Source organism: Paralichthys olivaceus, chromosome 18, assembly GCF_024713975.1.
Source record: "Paralichthys olivaceus isolate ysfri-2021 chromosome 18, ASM2471397v2, whole genome shotgun sequence".
NCBI lineage: Eukaryota > Metazoa > Chordata > Actinopteri > Pleuronectiformes > Paralichthyidae > Paralichthys > Paralichthys olivaceus.
In genome coordinates this window covers 7,644,731-7,672,096 of record NC_091110.1, presented here as the reverse complement: position 1 = coordinate 7,672,096, position 27,366 = coordinate 7,644,731, and the positions used below count along the sequence as shown (strand labels likewise).

At 41.5% G+C, this 27,366-nt stretch overlaps 2 protein-coding genes across 27 annotated transcripts in view; one reads left to right on the top strand and one right to left on the bottom strand.

Annotated features, from left to right (window-relative positions):
- The window catches only part of rapgef1b (Rap guanine nucleotide exchange factor (GEF) 1b), a 206,002-nt gene that overhangs the window by 110,187 nt on the left and 68,449 nt on the right, over positions 1-27,366 (bottom strand). The window lies entirely within an intron of this gene.
- ntng2b (netrin g2b) overlaps positions 20,766-27,366 on the top strand; it is a 65,797-nt gene continuing 59,196 nt past the window's right edge. For 6 of the 7 annotated variants that reach the window (XM_069514370.1, XM_069514366.1, XM_069514369.1 and 3 more), the window contains exons 1-2: positions 20,803-21,405; positions 22,566-23,332. In XM_069514370.1, coding sequence (XP_069370471.1) covers positions 23,111-23,332 — 222 coding nt within the window. In that variant the 5' untranslated portion in view covers positions 20,803-21,405; positions 22,566-23,110. Of the gene's footprint in view, positions 21,406-22,565; positions 23,333-27,366 lie in introns of all 7 variants that reach the window. The other variant, XM_069514371.1, reaches the window with a different exon arrangement.

Sequence of the window (27,366 nt, the reverse complement as noted above, 5' to 3'; positions counted from 1 at the left end):
AACCTGCAGTCCACCACTTCTGTTTGTGCAGTCTCACATCTGCGTACCAGAGGTAAATAAATACAGACAGACAGACAGAAATTAAACTCTACCAATATCTTGCTGAAGTAGATGCATCGACTGTATATAAAAATGGATGTAGACTGCAGGGCCTGATAAATGAAGCAGAGACAGAAGTCCCTGAAAGTTGTATTCTCTCTAATGAGCAACAAAGAGCAACTCCACTGGTTGGACAAAGTTAAAGCTTCTACAGAAGTCAGTAATTTATGAGATGCATAGGGCAGTGGACACAGTGTGATTGACAGCTCGCACCGTCCAGTGGGTGCAGTGTGCAGTGTAGATGGGCGTGCAGTATCATCTACTCTCAGTCAGGCTCACGTCACATGGTTACTTGTTTTTTCAAAATAGCAAGATGCCAAACCCAAGGTTTGAAAACTGCAAACCAACGGGCGATGTACCGGTGGCTTGCCAAGTGATTAGATGAGGAAAGAGGAAATCACCATTTTCCCCTAAAATGTTGATCTGCTTTAAATGTACAAAATGTAACTTCAGCCACTAGGGGGCTCTAAATCAAAAACAATAACAATTTGTGATGACATTGTGAAACAGTGTGGGATCATGGGGGTTCTCTTCACCACTATAAGTAATGAAAATCTACCTGACCTGAAATCATTCTCAGGGATGAGGTAACGTGTTCAAGATGTATTCACGTAACGCAATTAATAATCTTGACCATTACAGATACAAACAGTGGGAGAAAAAACAGCCGAGTGGCTAGCAGTGTGTTTTTCCTTCGTCATATGTTATTTGTCAGGAAGGAAATTGCATATGATGCAATTAAAAGTTGACCAAAACGAAATGTCCTGTTCCCTCAAAAAATATTGGGCATTTTTCTGGGTTTGATCATTGTTTTGAAAATAGATAAATCATCATTGATATTTTTTATATCTTTTAGACCTTTTAATGAAGAATTATTATATATATATTATATATCTAAGCCCCACAGATAACATTCATTGCCCAGGTTCTCATAGCAACAAGGATGTTTCAGTACTTTTGATATTGTTTACTCCTACCAGATTAAAGACTGCTCCTTGTGTATTATCATAAAGAAGTTATTAACATCAGACATCTATTAAAATGCAATTATAGGCTACTACAATAATACAACAATAATTCCATTGAAACCTACTCCATGATAATGTCTCAAATATGCCTCGCTATTTAGTGCCACAATTTTAAATCACATGCAGGTAAAGTCGCAAGCCTCTACAATGCAACTATTCTTTTTTGCAACTCAGATGCTACGACAGCCTCAATGGCCTTGTAAGAAAATAAGGGTTTAAATTGAGGGCTGGAAGGTTTCTGAAGGAGGCCAGCAGATGTCATAGTGATTGAATGAGAAGGAGACAGCATTTGTAAATGTATGCAAGTCTTATGGTTCAAAGAAATACTGCAGTATTTCACTTTAAAGGAAAAAAGAATGAATGATGATGGATATAAAACAGACTATTTACTAATAAATAAGTAACTGCAGCACAGGTATATAAGTAAACTACTGTCAAATATCACATATTTTTTGATAAGCGTAAAGAATCAAAATAATGTAAAACTTAAATATAACATCCAGACTGGCAGCAGATAAAAGCTGAACTGTGAGGGTCCTAACTGAACGCTTTCATGCTTCCTTCCTGCTGGCAGCTATAGATTAATTCTAATGAAGCTTCCATTATGAAACTTATTTTTGATACAGCAACCAAAATGAATATATAATAAAAACAATAAGTAAATGTGTATCTGAAAACATGAGTCATCATTGGGAATCTGTCAAGGCTCAGCAACTATTTCAGAGTCTTGAAAGCTACACCTGGACCCAGAATCTCATGGTGATCGCCTTGGCCTTGATTGTCTCTTGTACCAGGGTTTCTTATGAAGGAGGGAACATTTTGTTGTTGGAACACAAGAGAGACACAGAAGGCAATACAACATGGTCCGCTTTACTGCTAAGCTGAGCATGTGTATTTAAGAAATAAACAAATAAACAAAAACCGGACTGAAAATATGATTAATACTAAATCTCTGCACTGGAAAACAAGCTGCTAGTCAGCACTAACGTCAACACCTCTCATGTCTTCCCTGGTTCCCCCTGTTTTCTTACTCCACCTCCTTCTTTTTACTTGGCGGGAGAAATGTCTACAGGATTTCTGTGTTTCCCTCTCAGCATGTTTTGTTAGATTGAAAGTCTCATTTCTTAAAACACACTGCCAGACTGCGCAGGACAAGCCAAAGACTCAGGCACTGTGATTAGACGTCTGCTGGTTGGGTCCGAGGACCAGTGGTTATGTGAGCCGGCACAGAGTTGGCCATCGATCTGAGCAGAGGTCTGTTTAAATAGTTGTGTTCCTGCAGAGTTCTGCCCACAGTGAGGGTCATGTTTGGTGCAGAGGCAGGTCATGTACAGTCCTCTTGTCTGGGAGAGACTCAACCTGATTATACGCTGTAACATGCGTTTACATCTGTGGCGTGTGTATGTGAGTGTGTGAAGGAGCAGGGGGAGAACCGGATGGGTGAGGGGGTGCAGGGATGTGCTTGATGTCTTTATTCTGTCGTCTCACTAGGGGGGAATAAAGCAGGTGCTTACACGGCTCAGCACTTCCCTGTGACTGTGCCAGCGCCAGGAGCAACCACACATCCAGTGTTAATCACCGTGTTCTCTGCCATTTCACTCACAAGCATGCCCGTGAACACACACACGCACACACACACACACACGCACACACACGCACACACACACATACACACACACACACACACACACACACACACACAATGAAAAGTGCAGACACACTCAGGGCACCCCAACTGCCTACAGGGAAATAGGGGGCTAATCCGACAGTGATCTAGTGACTCTGGAGAGAAACCCTGTGCACAGAAGAATGTCGCTGGCTTAGCAAGCGAGGGGGGGGGGGGGGGGGGGGGGGGTCCCTTTATGTGTGTGTGTGTCTGCCCTAGACTACAATTCAGGATTTTTTTTTAACTAAACCAGTTGATTGAGAGAGCTTTCCTCACTGAGAATAAAATTACTCTCGAAATTTAATCTCACTGCAGTTAAAATGATTTTGTTTCCTTTATGTTATTTTATAGGGTTATGTTATAGTAAGACAGAGAGTGTGCATGTATTGTTTTTGATGGTTAAATTAGCCCCAAAAAAATCGCATTTATATTCTCTAGGGAATAGGAACCTATGAGTCTATTGAGTTAAGTTCCATGACATAGTTTTACCCCGTAAAAAGTCATTTCTCAGGTGGAAGTACCTTCTGAAGGTTTAGGAACGTTCAGGGTGGGACTCATGAAGTGCTGCAGCCTTTTCTGCAGCATTGTTATATATCTAGGATTCTTAGAAACCACTAACTACAAACACGTATTGCCTGTAAGTTCATAAATAATACATACAATGTCTTTAAAGGGTTTATTCCTTGACGTTTCCTGGACAGTAATAAACATAGTTATGCTTAGCAGGTAATAGTTAACTCCTAACCTAGTTTTGCTTGTAAGTATTGCAATTTGCTTATCATAAATAAATCTAAAAATAAATATGAAGTGCAGCTAAAGATGATGGGAGTGACGTACTTTTTTCACAAACCACAGCACTGGGAACCTTTAAATGTTGATGTAATGATGCTGCTAAATGACAAATCGAATCATCCAATCCATCCAGGGATGATCAATATATTTCAAGACCGGAAAAGAAGGAACAATGTCATGGTGACGCATAAGGATACGGCCTCTGGAGAACATGAATATCTCTATCAACTTTGATGGTTTCAGCCAATAGTTGTTGTCACATTTCCGCCTGGTGGTGGATGGACCATCAGTACCAAAGAGACAAACTGCAAAGCTAAAAATGTCAGCTTCTGCAAGCTATCTAGGGAGGCAGGCATGTAATAACACATATTTTCAACACGACCATATTCACATTTTCAACACAACACATACTTCAACACTCCCTCATAAAGCAGCCCTGCATGATGTGTGATTTTGCCCATGCTCATTATTTCCTGGTGTGGGTGTGTTTCTGTATTTACTCCAGTCACATGATCGCAGGCAAAGAAAACTGCAATAACCGGAGTGTCGAAGGAGGGGGGTGGGGGAAGTGGGGAGGGTTCAGGGAAAATCAAACAAAATAGAAACAGACAAAGATTATGAATACTAACCACATACAGAAAAATAAGAAGGTTAGCATGGGATTAAAAAAAAGGAGGATGAAGCAGAGAACTGGAGAGAGTTGAAGCGAGCAAACAATTCAAACTCTCCTGGGGAGGATCTGTTCATCCCACACATCGAGGGATGAAGGAGAACAAATGTTCCTGGGCCCACAAGTCACATAACAACGACCGGACTGTGCCAAAGCTCCAATGGATTCCTCTGAGCCTCTACAGTTAGAGCACAATTCCCACAAGACACCATGAGGATGAGCATAGATCACTCAACCTTCAGAAAATATCTCTTCTCTTTCTTAAGTCTAATGCTCCCTGGTTGTTGCGGGAGGCTGGAACACACTAACGATCATCTCCAGCCATGTTGTGGCATGGCTCTTTAGGTGACAATGTCAGTCTTCAGTAATTCCAACACTTTGATGCAGACCAAAATACCTCAAAGGCTATTGGATAGCATACCCTAAAATTTGGCACATTCATATTCCCCAGAAGATGAATCCTAATGACACTAGTGCTTGGTTCCCCTGAGCACCACCAGCAACAACAACAAATATTAAAAAGTCCTATTCTTTAGTATGTAGTTACGTTCATGTTCCCCTCATGATATGTTGAAATCAAGTTGGGGATTCTTCTTCTTATGACAATGCAAAAGGATTCAGGAGATGTCCTTCTGGATGTCCTCCTCATCTCCTAATGTATAACTTTTGGAGCTTATCGTGCAAGGGGGAAGACACGCATCTGGAATCCTGCCTGTCTGCAGAGGATTGTAAAAAACTTTATGGATGTTTTAATGAGTTTCTACAGACGTTGTTTGCTTGGTCCCCTAGTATAAAGTTTGCAGAGGAGCTGATATGAGAACACAGCAAGAGATCCTCCACAGGAATCACCACGAGCAATTGCGTGTGATGATGCCATTTCTAACTTTTCTGTGACAAATGAAAAAAACCAAACAAAAAGAAAACAAATATCTTGTGTGTATATATATATATATATGTATATTGACAGGCAGGGATTGCTCATCTGATGCTTTTCATTATTTTTGTTAGTTTATCCAAAATACAACAAAAACTTATATTTGAGTAAAATGTACATATTACTATCGTCATATTACAGATTCATTCCTGAATGCATTGCTAAGATATACTCAGCAAACTAATAATAATATCTGCAAACTGCTTTAGTCAAAATGACAATAATGTGGAAGCAGTGAAATGCACAAAATCATGCAGATACATGTCAGTCAATGTCCATACCAAACATCAGACCAGGATATAACTGTGATCTCAGTGACTTCCACTGTGGCGTGATTTTTGGTGACAGACAGGCTGCTTTGAGTATTTTGAAACTGTTCTGATCTCCTGGGATTTTCACACATAGCAGTCTCTAGAGTTTTTAATCAGAAAGGTGCGAAAAACAAAAAAGCATCCAGTGAGCGACAGTTCTGTGGAAGAAATGCTTTATTGACAAGAGCGATCAGGGGAGAATGTATAGACTGGTTGGAACTGACTGAAAGACTCAGGTAACACGACCACTCTCTAACTGTGGCAGGAGAAAAGCATCTCCGAATGAACCTTGAGGTGGATGAGCTGCAACCTTCAGTCTTTGGCTACAACAGCAGAAGCTCTTGTAGGTTTCCACTTCATGTTTATAAATCATGGTTTGAATACCAAAGCCTGTCTTAGTATTGTTGCCGTGCATCTCTTCATTGCCACAATTTACCAATCTTCTAACGGCTACTTCCAGGATGAGAAAACACACCATGTAACAAAGTATAAGTCAGTTCAAGTAACAAACAAAGTCATTTCAATCTGGTTACATGAACACGATAGTTCAGTGTGTTTCAATGGCCTGCCCAGTCACCAGTTCCAATACAACACCTTCTGGATGTGATAGAACAGGTTATTCACAGCATGAATGTGCAGCTGAGGAATCTGCAGAAATGAAGTGATGCAAAAGTGTGGAGTGGAACTGAATCTCAAAGGAAAGTTTCCGATATCTTGTGGAATCCACAGAAGAAAAAGAGAATATTCATGGCAATAAAGTGTTTGGTAAGTTCATAACTTTGTTATGAAGTTGTTGTAGTTTTATTTCCCAGTTCCTTTTCAGCAGGAAACAGTGACATTAACTAAAGTTTAAAGTAATTGATTATTAGTTTAATGTTAATGACTATTTTTGGTGTAAATCCATTAGCAGCTTAATAAATAATAAACCCTAATAATAAACAGATATGGTATGTTATCTCCATGATGTGAATATCATATCATACCATAAGATTTTATTAAAGCCGCTGGACTTTAATCTGTCAAAAGTTATCAATGATTTGGATTCATGAGACGTGAGGTGCAGTCTCTAACAGAACTGCCTTTGAAACAATTCAGTAACCGACCCTACCATGAATACTAATATTCAATGTGCAAGAATTATGGTTTTTTTTTACACGCTACACTGTGTTTCAAAGCTAATTTGATTTGATTCGGCCATTAGAAAAAAAAAAACATTTTCCTTGATAGTAATAATCAAAACCTAGCGGGTCAAAAAAAGGTTTGTTCTGTTTGGAAATATTTATTTAAAGAAATAATCAGCTTCTTTAATAATGATTTCAAAAACAATATTAACTGTTCTTTCTGAATTTCATGTAGAATCCGTCAATCCTGACTTTCTCCAATCCAGACACAAACAGGCAGCTCGAGTCAAAGGTACAGCTGTCAGTGGAAAGACGGACAGCAGGTACAGAGACAGGGCAGCAGCAACAGAGGAAATATTTGGGAAACTAATTGGAGATGAGGTGGAGATGAGGAGCAGCTGCAAAGGCATCAGCAGGTCACAGCTGATCACAGGTGTGAAAGACAGAGGTGTGCACCGAGGGCACCTGGTGGACAGGTGAGGAAGCCACACAGAAGAGTGACCACGGCACTCATCCTTAAAAAGTTAAAAAAATTCTTTCATTATGGGATCATTAAACTGCACAATACAACAATAACTGTACTCACACATTGGCAGAGGACACAAAAAAACCCAGAGAAGAGCCACCATAACCTTGCTGAGAGTTAAGGGGTCATATATGCTCCTAACCTTCAAACGTAGGGGTTAAAAAAGCCCAGGAACTTGAACAGAGAGTGACAGAAGTGACCTGACATGGAAATGCTTATCAAATATGCGGTCTCCCTTGACGACCAAAAAACCAAGCCATTAAAATGTGCAGGTGAGACATTAACAGGACTGCATGCAAGTTAGAGATGGGAGAAAAATAAGAACATGGGGGAGCTGAAGACTGTTTTGGAATATGAAAAGTAAATCCCAGGAAGACATGTCTTTTTTTTTTCATGAAGACCGATTAAAGAAATCCTGAATGAGAGATGGAGAGAGCTGGTGGAACAGATGGTATTCCAGATGGAACATCAGGACTTCAACCTCTAGCTAGTATGACTTCGCTTATCTTAACTTTTCAAGCACATCTTTATGAACGATACATTTGATACATTACAGATGAAGAGACGAAACCGTACTGATATTGACATCTAAAATTAGAGAGAATTTCAAAAATGTGCGCATCCATTTGGAAAAATCAATCTTCCTGTACTTCAGCACTGACACTTGATGGCGTTTAAACAGAATAATTCACAGCGTCTCAATTCAGAAGCTGCATCTTTTGGACCAGTTCCGTCACACACGTGTGACTAGGCTGTGCCATTCTGAAGAATCCTTCAAATTCTTGAGTATCACGCTTCACTGTCTCATTTTGGTTTGGCCTTCACGATCTATGCAGCCCACAAAGACTGCCTGTTTCGTATTCCTGATAGATTGCGTCCTCTGAAGAAAACTAAACTGAGACACAGCTAAAATGTCTAGATAAAAACAGTCAAGATAAAAAGGACATATGGAAATCTGATGGATTCCAGAAAGCCGGTGGGAATGAGGCAGCACTCTGACCTCATGGGTCTGTGGTTTCACTCTCCTTTTAGTTGTGCAGGTCTCACAACAACCGTATTGATCGCGTTTACATTAATGGGCATGTGGGGAGTTGCAGAGGAGAGGCCGGCCTCGTCTTTGCTGCAGTCCCAGGATCACGCAGATAGAAGAAGGCTAATCTCTGGTCAGACCTCCGCCCACGGCCTGCCTCATTCCCAGACGTGAGAGGCACACCTACCAACACCTACCTCCTCTGCCCCATCACACCAAATAAGTATGCAGTGGGAAAAATAGTCGATACTGGCACAGGAAAGACTCGAATTAGACACGGCTAAGACTGTACTCATATAGTAATAGAACAGAAAACGTCAAGATACACGCGTTGGGAAGTGAACGTGCTGAACATGACATGCATACGTGCTGGACCACACACACACACACACACACACACGCCTTTTCATTCAGAGAGAAACACTGCACACGCTCTGACAAGCGATCACCCCGACAGACAGACTGAAGGATGCATGAGGCTTGAAGGAAATCTCCTAGTTATGGTGCAGCAGAAAAAATAATTGCATGAGAATCAATGTTCTTTGTCTGGGTCTAATAAGGGAGATATCAGAGAGTGGGAGAAGCGATGCTTTTTAAATCCTGCAAACCTTTGGTCTTCTCTGAAGTCATACAGTGTGCAGCTACTATAGGGTGCAGGATCTGATGATAATGAACAGCTTTCATCACACGTGGTCACTGGTGGCAGTGGGCCCCAGTTGAGCTGCTGTTGATGTATGTTCACACAGACGTTTAAAGGCTTTTGATGCCGGAGGGAAAAAAGGAAAGCAAAAGTCCACAAACCATGACATGGTTGGGCCTAATGAAGTCAAAAACACCTCACATGTAACAAAACCTGTCTTAAAAATGGAATCAGGAGTCGCACTGAACATTTCCTCTTGATGCTAACACAAGAAGGATCTCTGTGGTTTTAATGAGCTTGAATTATTGAACTGTATCAATAACATAAATTCATTGTGACTATAGAGAAAACAAACACAAATACTTTATATGACTTTGAAAATTAGAAAACTAAGTAATCTTTGCCATTTGGGGACAAGTTCTAAACACAAAACAGACCCATTATCACCGTATCATATTGTGTCAAGGAAAACATGCTTACTTGCACATCCAGCAGAAACAGAACTTAATTAACACATTGACGATTAGCTCAATGCTTCATCGTGTTCACCAGCTAGTTGATAAAATACACTGGGTTTATCGGAGCTTTTATTACGCTGAAAACAATCAATAAAGGCATTAAGAGTAAACTAAACATTGTGAGTCCAAAACCAAGTGCAAACTATAGGGGTTTTCTCACTTAATTTGTTTCCTTTGTGTGTTACTGGTTGTGTTGTTTTGTTTAATGAAACCATATTATAATGCATTCACTATAGGCAAGGATAGTATTCCAGGACATGATGCAAACACACACACACACACACACACACACGAACACGTGGAAATATAATATAGTATAATATAATATAAATAGATTGCTCCAGCCTTGTATCCATTTCCCCCATATCTCCGAGGCTGACCCATGACCTGTTGGATGTAGACCTTCCAAAGACATAAGCCTCATTACCCAGGCTCCTCTCTGGCAGAGCTGGGTCTTATTTACCCTCGAGGAAGGACAGAAATAAACAAAGATCACCGCTGATTGAGTGATGGAAACAAAACACTGCTGCAGTGAAAGGTTACAGTGGACGTCATTCCATTCTGTACCCATTGGCTTTCAATCATAAAAAAATAAAAAATGACGCTCATCTGTGACATTGTCTGGATTATGAAAGAAAAGTAACATATTTCATGGGAAAGTTCAGTTTGAAAAATGTTTTGCTGCTGAGTTGAAAGTTACAAAACAGATGCAGTGTAGCAAAATCTGAACCCTGGACTAAGTATGGCATCAGTTTTCTTCCATGTAAACAACATTATATTCCCAAACACATGTGAAATATGTTTAAATTGAATCGACAGAGATGTCAGCTGTAGGGTTTTTGACTCTAGCACAAAATACGGAGGTTGGGGTGGAGCTGCGTAAACAAAACACTGCTGTTAATTTCCCGTCAGTGAACGTTGGTTTCTTTAAAGCATTACAACAATCTTTCCCTAACCCACATGTTTACTATTGTAACAGTGACGACAAAGGCCCCCCAACCTTAACGATGAAGTAACTTTTAGAACCCGATCTATATATAAGTTGGCCAATAATATTGGCCGATAAAAGCCTTTCAAAATGTTTATTTTCTTAATTCAGGTTCTATATATTTTGGCTTTATTTTGTGGTTACTGAGATTAAACTGTAAAATATCACGCATCCTTGATATTTCTTTTCCACAATGGTTTGATAACTACATTTTAGCAATCATATCCATTTTCTTTTTCACTCGACATATCTGTAAATGTCAGAGTTAGCATATGCCTCCAAAAATACAAAGCGACAAATTTTAAGCGAAACAATGATCTTTCCCTTCAACCATCTTTGTCAATTAGTTTCTGTTCCTTAACCTACATACACTTTCACCACAGCAGTGTAACTTCAGAAAATGGTTTTATGGTTGAAATTGTGATTTGTAGACTTTAGAAGGAACCGACAAATCAGAGAGTCACATCTGAAACAGTATATGTTGCCCTGGATGTGGTAGAAGAATTATGTATTTGGTGATATACAGTATATGGAGGCCTTGTTTGATTCTGTCTTGATATCAGGAGTTATTGTGGTTTCAAGCTCTGGTGAATAACTGAAGATCTTTCCTATTATATAAAATATACTGTACAACGTGAAACTCATCAGGTTAAGTCTCCATCCTCCTCTTTTTAAAACAGGACATCATAAGACCTCTACGAGTGTCTTTCACCCTACAATGTCACCATCAGTGAAATGGATAGGCACTATATGTAGATAGATGAATGAGCGGCGTCCACCAGCGACGTAAAGGGGTCAGCGGGGCGGAAGAACTTCTAGGTGGGACGAGGGTGAGGTTGTGTGAGCAAATCAATGAGACGAAAAGCTGGTATCGATCCTGCTGGATTTATCTCCACCAATGTCAACAAGGAGCGCCAGCCTGAAGAAGAGACTGAGCCCTGTTTGCCCTCGGAGCACCAGGATAAATCTCATTCTCTCCTCTACAGCTCATTTAATGAAGGATATAATGGTGTGAGCAGGCTGAACAACTGTTAGCGGAGCGTTGTGGCAAATACACAGTAACTCTTTTATCCTCCTCCAGACCTGGCTTTAATTTGCTGCTAAGTGAGTGAGTTATAAATCTGAAATGGCCACTTTAGCACAGGCCAAATCATTTGTTCATCTTTTGTTAGTTTGGCTTGTAACAATTAGTATTTCCATTGCAGTTACATCCATGTCGAATAGAAACCAATATTAGAGCAAAATCACCATTATGCTGATTGATGACTAAAAATAAATTAATCAATAAACAAAATAAAAAAGATGGTCGAATCACATTCTCAACCATGTCTTGCTTTGATAACAAATAAAAGTCTCTAACAAGTCTCATTATCCTGGTGGCCTATCAAGAAACAACCCAGTTGATAAACTCTGCTTTAAAAGGGGCACTGCACTATTTTATACGTCAGAGTCAACCTTCTGATCGGTAAGATGCGATTCGTCTTGAGGAAACAGTCAAATAAAATCTTCTGTGGCTCTTGAGAGGCTTTTCAAGTTTCAAAAACTGTAAACCTGATAATGTTGCATCATGGGAAATCCACTGTGTATGATTCATGGCTCTCATAGCACTAACAGTCAGGGTATCTCTGCCTCTAATGCGAAGGATTTTTGAATTTTTACCCTCCCTCTCTATTGAATTGCTGGAATACTCCTTTGGGTAAAGGTTGGAAATTGATTTGTCTTTACTGACATTTTCTTCTGGATTTAACTCAGTTTGTCTATATGAATAATATGTTAACAGTCAATAGAAAAAAACAATAGACAGATATCTTCCAACTTAAGACATTAGGACAGTGAGTAGCAGCAGCAAAATAGTGTGCGATCGGGGAAGTTTGTGTCCCAGTTCCATGTTAGATACTATTTCTATGCTCGATCTGAGGCACTTTTTGAGTCTACTATTAATGAACACTGTTGGAGTTGGAGAAAATGGAGGAGCTGTTAATAGCTGAAAGAACATATAAATAAACTTAAATTGGTGGAGAAATAGCTCATATTGCAGGAACGAGTCAAAAGAAATAACTATTAAATCTTTCACACAATTAAATTTAATTCAAAGCATCACTCCTATGCAGCAGCTTGACTGATGTGAATTGTTGCCTGTTTTGCATAATTTCCTGTCAGTTCAAAATGGATACAAATTTTGAATCTTTTTAGACACTAACTGCAAAAGTTTAACCATAAAATAATATATAGATGATACTGTGCAATCAAGACAAAAAGTCCTCAGACACAACAGATATAGGAGCGTTTCCTGATGGTGGACGGGGATAAACTGTTACAGATAAACTGTTCAGAAATAGAAAAATATAAATATCTAAAGCTTTTATGTTGTAAATAATTGTTTAGTTTGAGGGTAGGAGTTGCTAATATCCGTATACAATATAGTATAAGACTATACTGCGGCCCAGGTCCAACCTATAACAGATAAATCATTTAACCTTCACGCTACTGATGTAGCTTCCCAGGAAAACTCGCAGTCCAATTGCATGCATTGTAAATCATCTCACGTGACACCACTCAGCCAATCAGGTCTGTGAATTCTTATGAGCCAACAGGTGAGATGCCCAATACCTGAAGAGACTCGGACAAACGAGAGAAAGAAGACTATGAGAAGTGACTCAGAGAAAAGAAAAGTAACTTGACATGGCCTGCTGGAAAAAGACCACAGCAAAAACTATTGTTTGGACAAAAAGAAAAAGTGAAACTTAATTTACAGGTCACTTAAAGTACTTTATTTTAAGATGCAGATTTATTTTAAAAGCTTTTCATTATGTGTATTCTTTTTTTACACAGCATGAAGAAAAGAGCATTTATTTTAATTAGACCACTTATTTGTAATCCCTCCAGTTCAATGTGAAAACTATGTAATTTTTTAATATATATATCACTGAATCATAATTAGACTTTATGATGTTCGGAACCTTGCTTGATGAAATGTTCTCTACCTGGACCTCTCTGTATTTTAATCGAATACCTCTGGTCTAGGATTTACATTAGGCTCTAATTCCATTAAATTTCAATCCACTGATCAAAGCACTTTGGATTCCCTTTTGACTTGTTTGAAATGTACTTAAAGTCGAATTGATTGAGTGATTGCATGTAAGCCATGGTGGTATTCCATGGTGGACCGTATGTAGTCAGACACACTGTCAGTGAGTGAGTGAAGACGTAAGTCACACAGTAAATGACTAAGAGAATGAGTAAGAGCGATTTAACAAGTGGTTGAATGATTTGAGCTTTGAAGCGTACATTATCTACTGAAGCCCTCAAAACTCTACACTGAGTACATTTAAATATGTTCCTACACACACAGCTCAGACAGGATATATGAATTATCGAGAGGTGTCTTCTGAGACTCCTTGTAGACGACAGGATATCAGTACAATAACAAACAGATAAAGCCACTTTAAGAAGACTGTTCACATATGTAAACCAGACTCTCACTCCAAGAGCTATTGACTGTACTGTCACGAGAGAGGGGGAGAGGGTGAGTCAGTAAATGGGGGATTCTCACTCATTCACTCAATGCATGAATGAGTATGTGAGCGATGTGAGTGGTTTGAGTGACCGCATCAGTCACGTAGATGAGATCTGCTTCGAGTCCAGAACGCTGGCGAAAGCGAGCGTTGCTTTACACTTGAGAATGAGACAGTGAATGACTAATTGATTTATCCACTGAGTAAGAGGGTGACTGAGAGGTTGGCTTTGTTACCGTAACCTCAGTGGCGATAGACACTTTGCAGTGTTGAAGAGTGGAGAGAAGTGTGTGTGTGTGTGTGTGTGTGTGTGTGTGTGTGTGTGTGTGTGTGTGTGTGTGTGCCTGTGTGTGAAAGGCACCTCCAGTGTTTCGCATCGATCACTTGATCACACGGGGACAGTGAGGAGGTTCAGTCATGCAGCAGCCAACAAGTAGAAAAGAGGCCAGTAAACACCTGTGTACACACACACACACTCACACACACTCACCTTCCACATCCTCAACACTGCATGCACATCCTCGTAAAATAGTCTAAACAATGCCTCTTTTGTATGATCAATCCCTCACACATGCACATACACAAAACACACACACACACAGCAGATTAGTGTCTCTGCAGCTGGCCCAGAGTGGGACAGGACACCGACGGCGCCCTCCGCAGATGCTGTTAAAACTCATCCATCCTTACCAAGTGACTCAAGTGCGATGTGTAGGGATCAGCCCTCGGGTGCTTCTCCTGCTCATTAAAGCCTCTTTTGGGTCAACAACTACAAAAAGAGCAAAACTACAACAGAGAGGTGGGTGGTTGTTTGTGGTGTTAATATTTTTTTTCATTGTTGGTAAAAAAATAAGGTCACTGAAAGGGTTTGTGGGAAGGAGGTGAAATGTCCCTGTGTTTCAGGGTCACTCCAAGGTTATTTCTGGTTCCCTGGTGGGTGAACACCTGATGGAAGTGAAAAGAGCATCACTCCCAAGGTAGGACCACTAACTAGGAGTTGCTAGGAGACGATGATTGGTGTGTGTGTGTGTACGCGTATGTGTGCGTGTGTCTATTTATTGTCTAGTGGACCCATCTGGTTGTTTAAAGAACATCATGTGTTCATGTGACAGGTGTTCTGTTTTCTGAGGCTTTATGGACCAAAATAATAAAAAATAATAGCAGGAAATGTTGGAAATGAAACCAGTCAAAGATTATTCTTTAACAATATATTTTTGAATATGAATCACATGAAGGAATTTCAGATATTTAAGCAAACATTTGGGTTTGAATTTTTCTTCATCAGATGATATCTAAAAAAAAAAACAATTTTATGAGAAATAGTCTCTCAAATGTTTCAAATGTTGTGGAACAGAACAGGTTCTCCTTGCTACTTATTTCCTAAAAAATGTTTTCTCTTTTTTTCTTGTAATATTAAGAAATATTCTAGAAATCTCAGAATATTTTTTCTCCAGCATGGCTCTAATACCCCGTAGATCTCATGAAATTGGGGGATATTTGAGACGAACAAGAAAGTAATTTACTTAAGTGAGGATAACACCGATGTAGCACTGAACTCCTTTATTATTGTCAGACTCATAATGGAAAGCTAAATAAAAGGGATCAAAGTCAAGGCGGGAGAACCAGACATAGTCATTTTTTATCCCGCGCAATTTATTTTCTTGTCAAAACCTGGCTATGGTCAGAGATTCAGGTGTGCTATGATAAAATAAAAACATCTGATCTAAGCTTGACCTGATGCAGCAGAGATGAGGAGCGACAGAGGTCTGCTCACATCACTTCTCTCTGAAGCTAGAGGTTTTGATTTAGTCAAGAGTTGGATGTATGTGTTGTATGAAATCAGGCTCTATCCTGATTTGTATTCCCCACTGTGACTGTGTTCATTCACTTTTAATTCCATTTATTGAGCTACATCCAGGTAACGTTAAATATTTGTGCTGTGTCCTGTCACTGAATGATGAGTTACCATTCGTTGGCACTCTAGTTATTGCTGTTCCCTTATTGTATCTCCATTGTAGGACAGATGTTTATTTGTATTTTTAAGGAATCGCATTCCAAAGCTCATAGTGTAACCTCAAACCTTTTACACACAACAGCTGTACAGGTATGCTGTAGCGCCTTAAGTACAAATCGAGTGTAACTCCACAACCCAGATTTCACTTTTTAAACTTGAAGTCTTAAGTCAGTGACATCCCAGGAGGAAATTTATCAGACTTCATGCAGCTCCTTCTAGAGCAACAAAAGGATTTATACACAGCAGTGCTCCCCAGGATGTGAAAACTGATTGTGATGTGTATATATGATGGAATTACCCTTTAAATATGTCCATCATGTAGTGGATATACAGTAAGGTCGTTTGAGCTAATGGCAGCCACATTCACAATATCTACTCTGCATTCATTTTGTCAGAATTTGTGCAAGTCTTCTGAAAGCTAAAGGATATGGATCAAACAGATGGACTGCAGCAGTACCACAGTAAATTGTGCGGGGGGGGGAGTGTAGCCAAAAGTTCAAGCAAGGAATGGGGCACATTTTTTTAACAGAGGGCAAAACTCTTTGAGGAGAGACTTTGCGAGTTCGACCACCAACTTTTACAACGTGGCTACTTTTTCCTTCTTTGAAATGTAAATGATCAATCTCCTCCAATGTCGCAATATTTGATGTTTTCACAAACCCTGGACTCTGCCCTGCCCTCTAGTGGATGTGGAAGCATGTGTGCAGTGACGGTTACATTGCTTGAAAGAGATGCTTCTCTTTTTGTACGTAAACACAGAATAAATGAGTCAGGTGTTTTTAGAGACATCAGCCTGTGTGTGTGTGTGTGTGTGTGTGTGTGTGTGTGTGTGTGTCTGTCTGTGTGTGTCTGTCTGTGTGCATGCTTCGTCAGAGCTCGTCACCATGGATGGATGTGAATTACATTTGATCATACATAAAGTTGTCTGGGGCATTTCCAAAGTTCCCAACTGATTTATGCGGGAGCGTGACTCCCACACAGGTTGACTTTTGCATCATCCTTTTGGCAAATAGAGAGACAGAGCGAGGGGGAGAGAGGGGAGGATGAGGCCTGTCCTGAATCTTGTCCAAACTCTGCAGGCTGCCACGATGAAGGGTATATTTTTTATCAAGGTCTGCCAGCGAAGCTACTCTGACAGTTCTATCCTCTGCAAAAATACAAACACAGAGAGACTGAAAGAGAGGGAGGCTGTAGAGGAAGATGGAGAGTCTCCACGAGGAAAAGGAAAAAAATTGACGTCGATTTTTGCCACTTACTGACACAACTCATTTTACACAACTTTTCAGATTCAGTGAGCTCTCCCCGGGGAGTCGAGTGATTCACAGAGCAAGTTTCTATATAAACTGCTAAAGACATCACAGAAGTTATATAATATTCACATGTAGCCAATTCAGAATGATGTAATTTTTTCAAAAGCACAATGACTAATTTTACACTGCCACTGAACGCAGCATGGTCAGATCACTAACACTGTTGCAGGAAATGAAAACAGCACTGGCCTGTGGTGCCACTTACTGTAGTGAATACAAGTCTATTAAGCCAGGCTGTTCTGTTGTTATTGATGCTCTTATTTATGAAGACATAATTGAATTCCAAAATATAATATCACTCATTCATCATGTTGAGAGTTGACATTTCTATCGAGTTATTGATGCAAATTCAGGTGAATTCAGTGAAGAGTAAAATCATGTTTGATGTCGTCAAGAATGTGTAGTTGGCTAAATACGATCGTGAGACACAGAAGAGTAAATGACAGAGGCTGAACAAAATAAAATCAGTCTCCCTGCCTACACGTGTAATCCTCACCCATTTGTGAAATAAATGTTTGGAGCTTAATCACAGTAAGTCACGTTTTGAGCGCTGCACACACTCTCTGACCATCACTGAGGATTTAAATCTGCCTTAAATCGCTCGCACTGAACAAGTGAGAGGAAGACGAGAGAACAGGACAGTTTGATGGAGAAAGTGAAATCTGAAAATCAAATTCTTATTCTTATTAATATTTTAGAAAGGTTCTCAACCTCTGACAAAAGCTGTGTCGTTTGTTTTATCTTTGCCTCAGACGCCGTGTGACACATTAGCAGGCCCATTTCCCCCCCCTCTGTTCCAGTGCAGTGCTGATTAAAGGCCTGTGTTATTCTATATCAAAGTCTGTGATAGCAGTGAATGTTGTATTTGTGATACGCTGTTGATATCTGAGGGGGAAATTTGTCTTTCAGTATGGCCCCACTCACGGTGGTGTGGAAACAAAGGGGGTCCCCTCGTCTCAGAGGCCTCGGAAGTACAAAAAGGGTTAAGTCTTGTCCCACAAATGCGAAATGAGAGGGAAGGCCCTGCAAGGACAAACTATCGATCCTTTCCTGGGTGCACCGCCACTGTTTCATACAGAGGTTCATAATTTCCTCTAAATCGTACATCTCTCTCTCTCGCTCTCTCTATGCCCCACTTGTCTTTTGGCCTCTTTGTTCTTCTGTTGCTATAAACCCAGACCAGAGGTGTGAATTATCTGAGCCAAGATGGTTGTCATTCACCTCTGAAGTGTGAATTACAGAGTCCCCACTCACTATGAGCTGATTATAGACATCTGTTCCCGTGTTGGTGGTACAATGGTGTTAGTCACTTCAGTGGTTTCCAAAAATAGGAGTGTGTGTGTGTGTGTGTGTGTGTGTGTGTGTGTGTCTGGGGGGGTGTTCTTGAGGATGTGGAAGCAGGTCCACAGCACCATTAATTAATCTCTCACCTCATATAAGCAAGAGGTAAATCAGTTAGTCAACTGACAGAAAATTAACTGGAAACTGATTTCATGTTTCAAATAAAAACATGTCATAAATTATAATTAATTTTTTTTGGGGGGGGGGGGCTCAACCAGGTGAGCAACTAACCGTCGCTCAAAACAAGACAGTAGAATAAGCAGTGTTTTATTCTTCGAAAAATGATCAGTATATTGATCAATTTTTTAAATAATTGTTACTTTTAGTCTTAAAGTTGCCACAGTGAGAGGTTGTGATGGGTATCAACCAAATATCTAAATAACCAACTAAAATAACAAAAAATTGACTTATGACTTACTTCTCATCAGTTACATCTTGTATACAGTTTGTAACAACTTCCGAGTGTTTTTTCTTCAAGATTGAGGCCCAAATAAGAGAAATTATCACGAGATTCAAGTGTAAATAAAAAGATACAGTAAATACAATGATTTCATATTGAGTTAGGCTACTTCACAAGAGACAATAAAGATAAGTTGATACCAGGTTGTAAAGCAAAATGTCAAACTCAGTTTGCAAGCTTGAGGACCCGTTTCACCACTGACTGACTAACACCCAGCATGACTGACGGGTCAGCTGAGGTTAGGTAAGTGCGCTTAATTGCATCCAACCACACCCCCAAATGTGATGCTGTGGTGCACTGACTCATTGTGGAGTGGTCTAAACTTGTGGGACAAGGCAGCAAGATTAGACACCGAACCACTGGAGGTCAGCAAAAACTCTTTAGACTTTTCTGTTCAAGAAAATGAAGAAAGCTCTGTCCAAGAACAACAGGATATATAATGCAACACATAAACAAACTAAGCTGGACTAAGTTCCTGAAGTTAAACTGACAATATGGGTTGAATTGATGAAGTAACTTTTTTTTTTTGTTAGCTGAAATCCAAACTCGTATCTGCGATATTACTCTGCTAGCCACCCACTCGCCAACAATTGCCTTGTCATCCCAAGCCACACTTGATTGGATACAATTTGTATACACCTCGCCTTCAAGATGAGTTATTAACTTATAATGTTACAGGTTAACAAAAGAGAGGGATGAAAAGATACATTTAAAAAATTGTTTTGTTTTTTTTAGCATAAGAGATAAATTAGTATTTGACACAAGGATATAAGATTGGAACTTCAAAACATAGTTTTCATTTTATTATATTTTTAAAGATTATATATACACACTGACCCCTTGATAGAGTTGGATAACAAAATGGTAAAACTGACCTAATTGGGAGTTTTACATGAGCAAGACCATGACCAGACTAGCGACTCCCATTATCCCAAAGAATATCGATTTGAGCAAGTTCTCAAATAATTCACCTACGTGCACATATTGCAATATTTCCTGTGGTGCTGTAAACTGACCTGCTGCCGTATATGCTGTCGCTAGTCACCTCAGGGATCACATAGACACAAAGAAAATAGTGTTTTTTAGTTTTTGCGACAATTAATCTTAAAAAATGTTTTTTGAAATTGTTTTTTTTATTGTTTCTGACATCTTAATCATCTTGCGACCCTCCTTCTGACCTCTAGTTTGGCAGCAACTGAGATGTGGCGACCTCTGTATGGAGAGTTAAAGATTCAGGGCCATGGGCAGCACCACTGCAGCATTACACAGCACTGCACTGACCCTGAGTAAATGTGAACTATGGGCTATAATTAAACTGAAAGTTCAGATCCACTCATAATCCTGCATAGTAATCCTACGGAGAATTACATTTGTATACTTCACAGGCTGAGGACATGTTAATATCATCCATGCAATGTTAGAAGACATTTCGAGGTGATTCTACAATAAAATAGGATATTACACCACAAACACAACAAATCCCAATATAGTAATACAGGATTTTGGGTGTTTTAATATAAACTCCCTGAAAACCAGCTGAACACCACTTTATTTTCTATGTCATTTATTTAATTACACATCTGGACATATTAAGGTCGAGAGTGTAATAACACCGGGTCCCAGCTTCTTCTTTTTTTAATCCCTTGCTGGTCCTTTAAAAGCCGAGCGGGCTGCAGAGCGGACCTGGCAGGGAACAGTTTGGAACCGGAGACGGAGCAGGGAAGTTGCACCGCCCCGGTCCAGGCAGGCAGCAGGACATGGAGCAGATAAAAGCTCAGATAGTGATTGAAAGTGATGGTAAAAGGATTTAGCCTCGGCATTAACAGGGAGAGAGGGAGGGAGAGAGGGAGGGAGATAGGGAGAGAGATAGGGAGGGAGAGAGATAGAGAGAAAGAGAGCGAGGGAGGAAGAGGAGGAGGAGAAGGGAGGGTGATATTTTCCATAAAGCCTCTTTATTCCCTCTTTCTTTCTGCCCTTGAGCATCCCGGGTAAACCCGAGCTGGTGAAGTCGGGACAGTAGGAGGAGAGAGGGGGCAGAGGAGGGCGCGTTTTCCTCAAAGTCAATATTTTATACTTTTCCTACTCCTGGACGCTGGATTTCACTCCTCTTCTTCACCCGCCGCCTCAAGATCTAGGACAGCGATCTGCGCAGCCATCCACGCTGCGATAGAGATAAAAGAAGAAGAAGAAGAAGAAGAAGAAGAAAGAGAGAAAAGTATCCGGCTGAAAAACAACAAGCAGCGAGCCGGGGCAGGGAGGCGGACAACGGGAGTAACAGTGAGGACCGCGGCGGGGGATGAGTATTTACTGGACGGTCGGGAGAGGATCTTTCTGAGCAGAGAGAGAGAGAGAGGGAGAGAGAGAGGGGGGGAGAGGGAGGACGAGCACGGAGGCTCCATCACCACACAAAGTGCTGAGCTGCCTCACGGATGCATGTGAGAAGTAAGTGCTTTATCTGATCCGTGCATGTGTGCAGAAGCCCCCTAAAGTTCCATGTACAATATCCGGAGCAGAAGCGTGATCCGAGCACTTCCAGCTGTATTTACACAGTTTCCCCTGTAATGTGTGAATATATAATACATCTTCTGTGAGTGATACTGCGAGGTGGGGTCTTACCCCTGTAAGACTGTCAGAGCCGGTGAACAGCTTTTGGCGACTTCACTTTGACAGCTGAAGTAAGTGAGGAGTCCATGTATGCAGGGTGGATGGTGTGGGACAGGTTGCGCAAGGACCTGGCTTCAGTTCCAGAGCAGGGATGATTATGATCAATGGATCCACGCTGCACAAAAATGTCACCCATATTTATGCATGTAGTAATATATTCAGTTTAAATCGATTTATAATCACAAAGTGGATAAATCTGGCGAGATCGCATTTTCACTGCAGTTTGTATTTTGCTTAAAGTTTGTAATTAAATGAAAGAGTGTGCAGACGTGAATCCGGGCAAGCTACTTTATGTTTAATTCTTGAAACATTCATTATTTTATGCACACTATCAAGTTTTAAGTAACTGTCTGTTAAACGTATCTTTGGGGTGCCTATTTCTTCCTGTGCAGTTATTATAAAAACATCTGGAGCCTCCATCTCCAGCAGCGCCAGAGCTACAGGAGCTGTTACAACTCCTGCACACACCCGGCAAAAGCACGTGTTTTTACGCACAAGGTTATCCACACGGCGCTGCGCTTTTAGTGCGTCTTTAAAGTTCAACTCTGCACTTTAAATGTCAAAAGATTACACCGTAGGACTGATGTTGGTTTTAACTGAACGTGTCGTCTTTTAAAGCAACTGTCACACATTCACTTTTATGTTCTGCTTGTGGTTCACGTTATGTTTAATAAGCGCAATTTACCCAACTGCGCAGGGAAAGAGTTAAGAAAGCGACCCACCCATGCGCATGTATATTTCAAAGACTGGCATTAAACTTTTATTTATGCAAAAAGGGGGAAAATACCACGCAGGATAAAATTAATCTCAAATTGAGCCGTGAAAAATATGACAGGTATATTCTTCCATTTACAGGAAGACTAAGGTTATTTGATGAATGGATGGTTTATTACGCACCGCACTAACTCCCTGCTTCTCTCACATTTGTCCCCATTTAGCCCCAGGACAATCACAGGAGCTCGGCCAGCCTAAAGCGTCCAATGGATATACCTGAAGACGCAGCGACCTCTCCTTCCTCCTGCCCGACCAGCACCGGCAACGTTTGCCCGCAGGACACGGCTCTCTGATCCATGGATCAGCGTTGACATCTCCCACTCAACTCCCTGCAACACTATGGTTAAAGCGTATGCCAAGATTAATCTCTGTAACATTATCCGCCTCTCCATCCGCCGCCACTCCTCCTCGGGAAGCCAGTCTTCAAATCAACAAAGTGTCCCTCTCTGGAGGCCGTCGATATTTATGAAGAGACACTGAGGGAAAGTTGCCGATACAGTGTCCTCCTGTCATTTAGGGAATTTATTAGTCTGGAGGCGAGTTGTGTCGATTTACCTGCGCCTCTCCATTCACAGTGCAGCAGTATGGTGGTATAGGGATGTCCACCATTTCCTTATAATCACCACTCCATGCGCGTCACCTCTCCCCTGAGCTCCGTGGCCCCCTCACCCTGCGCCGGACCCCGCTCCAAACGACCCCCCAGCCTGCCATGCTCCTCCAGGCCGCGTTGCTGCTGCTGCTGCTGCACTGCTTGGCCTCCACTCGTGGCCAGTACGAACTGTGCAAGTCCCTGGTGAGCACGGATGAGGGCTCAGTGTGGGAGCAATACGCGTGCCAGCCGAAGACCGCGTCCATGAAAGACTACATGCGCATCAAGGTGGATCCGCCCGGAATCACGTGTGGAAACCCGCCGGAGAGGTTCTGCACTCTGGTGAGTTCATGTCGGGTCTTGCAAAGTACCATTTATACTTTTATTATTAACTTTTAAAAATAGAGAAACATGTTTAAAGTGTAAAGAGTTGCAAACATGCTCCACACCTGCAGAACACTTTTATTTAAACGCAGTTAAATTAGAGCGTAAAAATGTAAAAAATAACAGGGTATATTTTGGGGTTATGATCATAGAGTTATGCAGTTAAGCTGTGGTGACAATGTGAAAAGTAATGAGACACAGATAAGATGGTCTAATTAAAGTCAGAGCAGGATTCACACTAGAAAAGCTATAGGGATCTAAAAGAGAGGAAGTGTAATGACTTGGCAGGGTCCTCGCCCCCTCAGAGAGGTCTGGAGGTGTTGTTTACATTAGTATGGACTTGGCATCCCTGGGTTCCGGTTTGATTTGCGCTTCTGGAGGACCTCACATTTCCTCTGGTAAAATGCATATAGCGGGACCTTTTTACTTCCAAGGACAGTGAAGGGTGAGCTGCAGGAAAACTCATTAAAATGTCTGGTACAGCAATATTTAACACACTTTAGCCTGCAGGCTAGAGCCCATCCCAGCTAATGTAGGTGTGATAATTTGAAAGAAGGGGTTATAAAATCATTGTAATCCTAAAAAGACTGCAATTAAGCTTCACACTGCCTCTCCTGTTGAAAGATTTGTGTGTTACAGACAGGAAGTTCCTCCTCCTGATACTGTAGCCACCCCGTCCACTCTCTGAGTTGGCCAGTACCAAAGGTGCTAGACCCACCTCAACAGCCATGAGTTAAAGTTGTACAGTGTATAGGGCTGCCCACATCACATTATGCAATCATGTCTGGTTGTTAATTAGCTGTTTGTGAGTGGAGATTTGTTACCTTCAGTCAGATTTTACAAACAACCCTCCACCCATGTCTCGCTCCCTTCCTCTTTACTGAGACTGATAAAAGTACTTGGGGTCATCTGACAGGACCAGGAAAGGATATTGTGCTCCTTGGATACCTAATGGTTAATGATTTGTTTAATGTAGAAGTAGCGGAAACCACTGTCGTCTTGAGAAAGCTTCTCCAATGACTCCTCTTGAGAGGGGAGACGGACAGAGGCAAGGGAAAGAGAGAAGGGGGGGTGGGAGGGGTAGTGAAGAGAGATGCTCGCTGCCATAACGTATTGACGTCTGCCCCCTAATGGCCTCAGCCTGGAAACTTCTATAACTATGTTTCTGAGTGAGCGATGATGAAATATTGATGGGCTCCTTAATGGTTCCTTCCTCACAAGGGTTGGCCAGCAACGCTCCATCCCATGGATCCAGGGTGGATGAGAGAGAGAGAGGGAGCAGGATGGAGGGTTGGACAGGAAGGAGTCTGGTCTTAGTCAGCACTTTTGCGTTGGACGGGGTCTTTATAGTGGAAAGTTTAGGTTCTTCTCAGGTCATCTGTGGCTGCGGGGATAGAACCAGGCACCCTGCTGGGGACAGGGGATTTAGAGAGTGAAGAAGCTGTGAGATGAAAGTTTACTTAAGAAGCGACGGATGTCTGACTCAAAGTCCTTTATAATGAGAAAGCAGAGTAGGTTTGAGTCTCATTTGAAACATCTTTGCGGTGTTTTCTCTGCATGTCACAATCTGTGTTTATACATGTATCTAACAGAAAATCTGCTGTTTGGGTGAAGAATCGCAGATCATCTACTGTATTATCTTTCTCTGAGCGTTAATCCATGTGTACACACTTCAGCGAGGAATCAAGGCCACTGCATCTCCTCCAACTCTTTAACTCTTTCTTTTGGACACACAAGCCGGGTGGTGGCTGAGGGTTATTGGTATACAGATCATTTATTTTCAGACAAGCAGCACTTTTTTTCCCCCCTCTTCCTCTTGCCCCTGGATTTGGCAGCTTTACAGAAAAGCCGGTTTCTTATCTAATTGGTGTACATTTACATTCACTCAGTCATTCAGCAATCCCACAAGTGAAGGGAAAGTCAGGGCACTGAAAAAAGACTGCATCACCCAGTGCGCAGAGCTGCTCATCCTTAATAAGACTTGAGACATACTGCGGAAGATGCAAAATAACCCCCCCTCCTTCGCTCCCCTATGAGTGCTACAGTGAGTTCCTAAAAACTATGGAATGTACTTTTGGGGGTTTTGATGTTGAGGCATACTGTAGCTTCCCCTGCTTGCATTGGTATACAGTAGTTTTTTTGTCTCTCCATCTCCACAGGAATGCGTTTTTTTTCTTTCTATTTATCGCTCTTGTTCGCTGGGAATGCAGCATCGTTTCTCCTCAGCCAAACAGGCCAGCATGTTGGCTTCTTTCAACATGATGGGCTTCCAGCATTTCAACAAAGATGCTACTGTCACTAGTGTTGTGTTAGGAGCTTCAATAGTTTCTTTGTAGTTTCTCTTTATGATAGCTACTATGGAGCCGCAGCTTGCAGTTGAGGATGATGGAGTAAGGAGGGTTGAGGGGGGGTGAGGCGGTCCGTTGCAGAGGGGGATAGCTAATGATGAGGGAGAGGTGAGGAAGATCTAAGCTTAGCTAAGCAGAAAGATGAAATCAGACCACAGTTCCACAGTCGTACACGCTGTGTCGATATAAAAATGCTGCATTCAGAAAAGGCTGCGCTGTTGTATGCTATTTCATTTTTTGGTTTCGAACCGAAACCTTCAATCAACAGTCTCCCTTGGGAGCGAGAACAGAGAGAAGCCGAATGCAAATGGGGAGTGCATGTGTGTACAGGAATGTACAGTGTGCGGTGGCATGAACGGGGATCAGAAGGGGTGTGTGAAGCATGTGCACAGCGCACAGTAGTATGTCCAAGACAACAACAACAAAAAAAACACACCTTCCTGTTCCACAACACATTTTCCCGTTTTAGAAGGTAGAAATCAGCCAGCTCTAAAAATAGACATGAGAAGAGAGAGAAGCCGCGCAGCAGCGGAAGGGGAGCATGCAGGAAGGGGAGGAAGATGGCAGCTGGTAGCGTGGATCAGTGCTTCCCAGACTGGGCCTATGGCCATACCTCATACTCCCAGCTTGCACAATGTAGTCCTGCCACATCCAACTAGCCTGCCCTGCTCAGCAGTGGGCCATCAAGGCCAGGCGAAAAGGGGCCACCCACACCCAGCAGTGGGTCATCCCTGATGCACCTCCCTGGGGAAAGAGATAGCCCAGGTGGCCAGTGTCCTAATAATACACCACTGGAGGTGAATCTGGTCACAGCACGAGCAGGTCTGATGGTGTAGGGCACAATTAACGAAGGGAACGGAGAGACAGAAACAGACAGCAAGAGCAAAGAGAGTGACAGAGAGAGTGACTGGACAGACAAGGGAGGTGGGGGAGGGTGTAATGATGTAATGGCATGGCTTGCTTCCCCATTAGGACACAGTTGAAAGTGATCAGAGAGTGTTTAGATGTGTTGGCAGAATGAGAGGGTAGTTATAAGTGAGATTTATCTCAGACTCAGGTGATACTAAGAGGGATAGGCTGCAGGAGCTTAGACAGCCTGATGTGAACTCTTGTCTCACCAGTCAGGATCTCAGGACTGATGACAGATCATATGTAAACCGAAGCGACAGAGTCAGTATTTGTGTGTGTTCGTGGGTTTGCAACAGCGTAGGAGATAGACTGGCTCCATTACTTTGGCAACCTGGATGCATCAACAATATTTGTGTCCCTTTTAACTACTGCTCATGACAAAATTCTACTCACCACCTCTGTTGCAGAGATTTGGGAAAGGCAGACGAGGTCATGTAGCCGCCTATAGCTTTCCAAAACAAAACAGAATCCATCTCAAAGAGAAACAGAAAGTAGTCCCATGGCACTGCCTGTAGTTTGAGATCATTTCAGTTGAAGTGTTTAGAAAGCGGAGACTCGTGCTCTGGCGCGATTTCAATGCTACACTATGTCCAGAACGATGTGTCAGGGCAAGGGGCAGGATTCTCTCAAAGTACTCTACAAAATACTTTTCTGAAAAGATTTCCATGGGAATACCTTGTGTGTTTACTTTCAGTCAGACTCAAAAGCAAATGTTTGAGATGATCTCTGTTAATT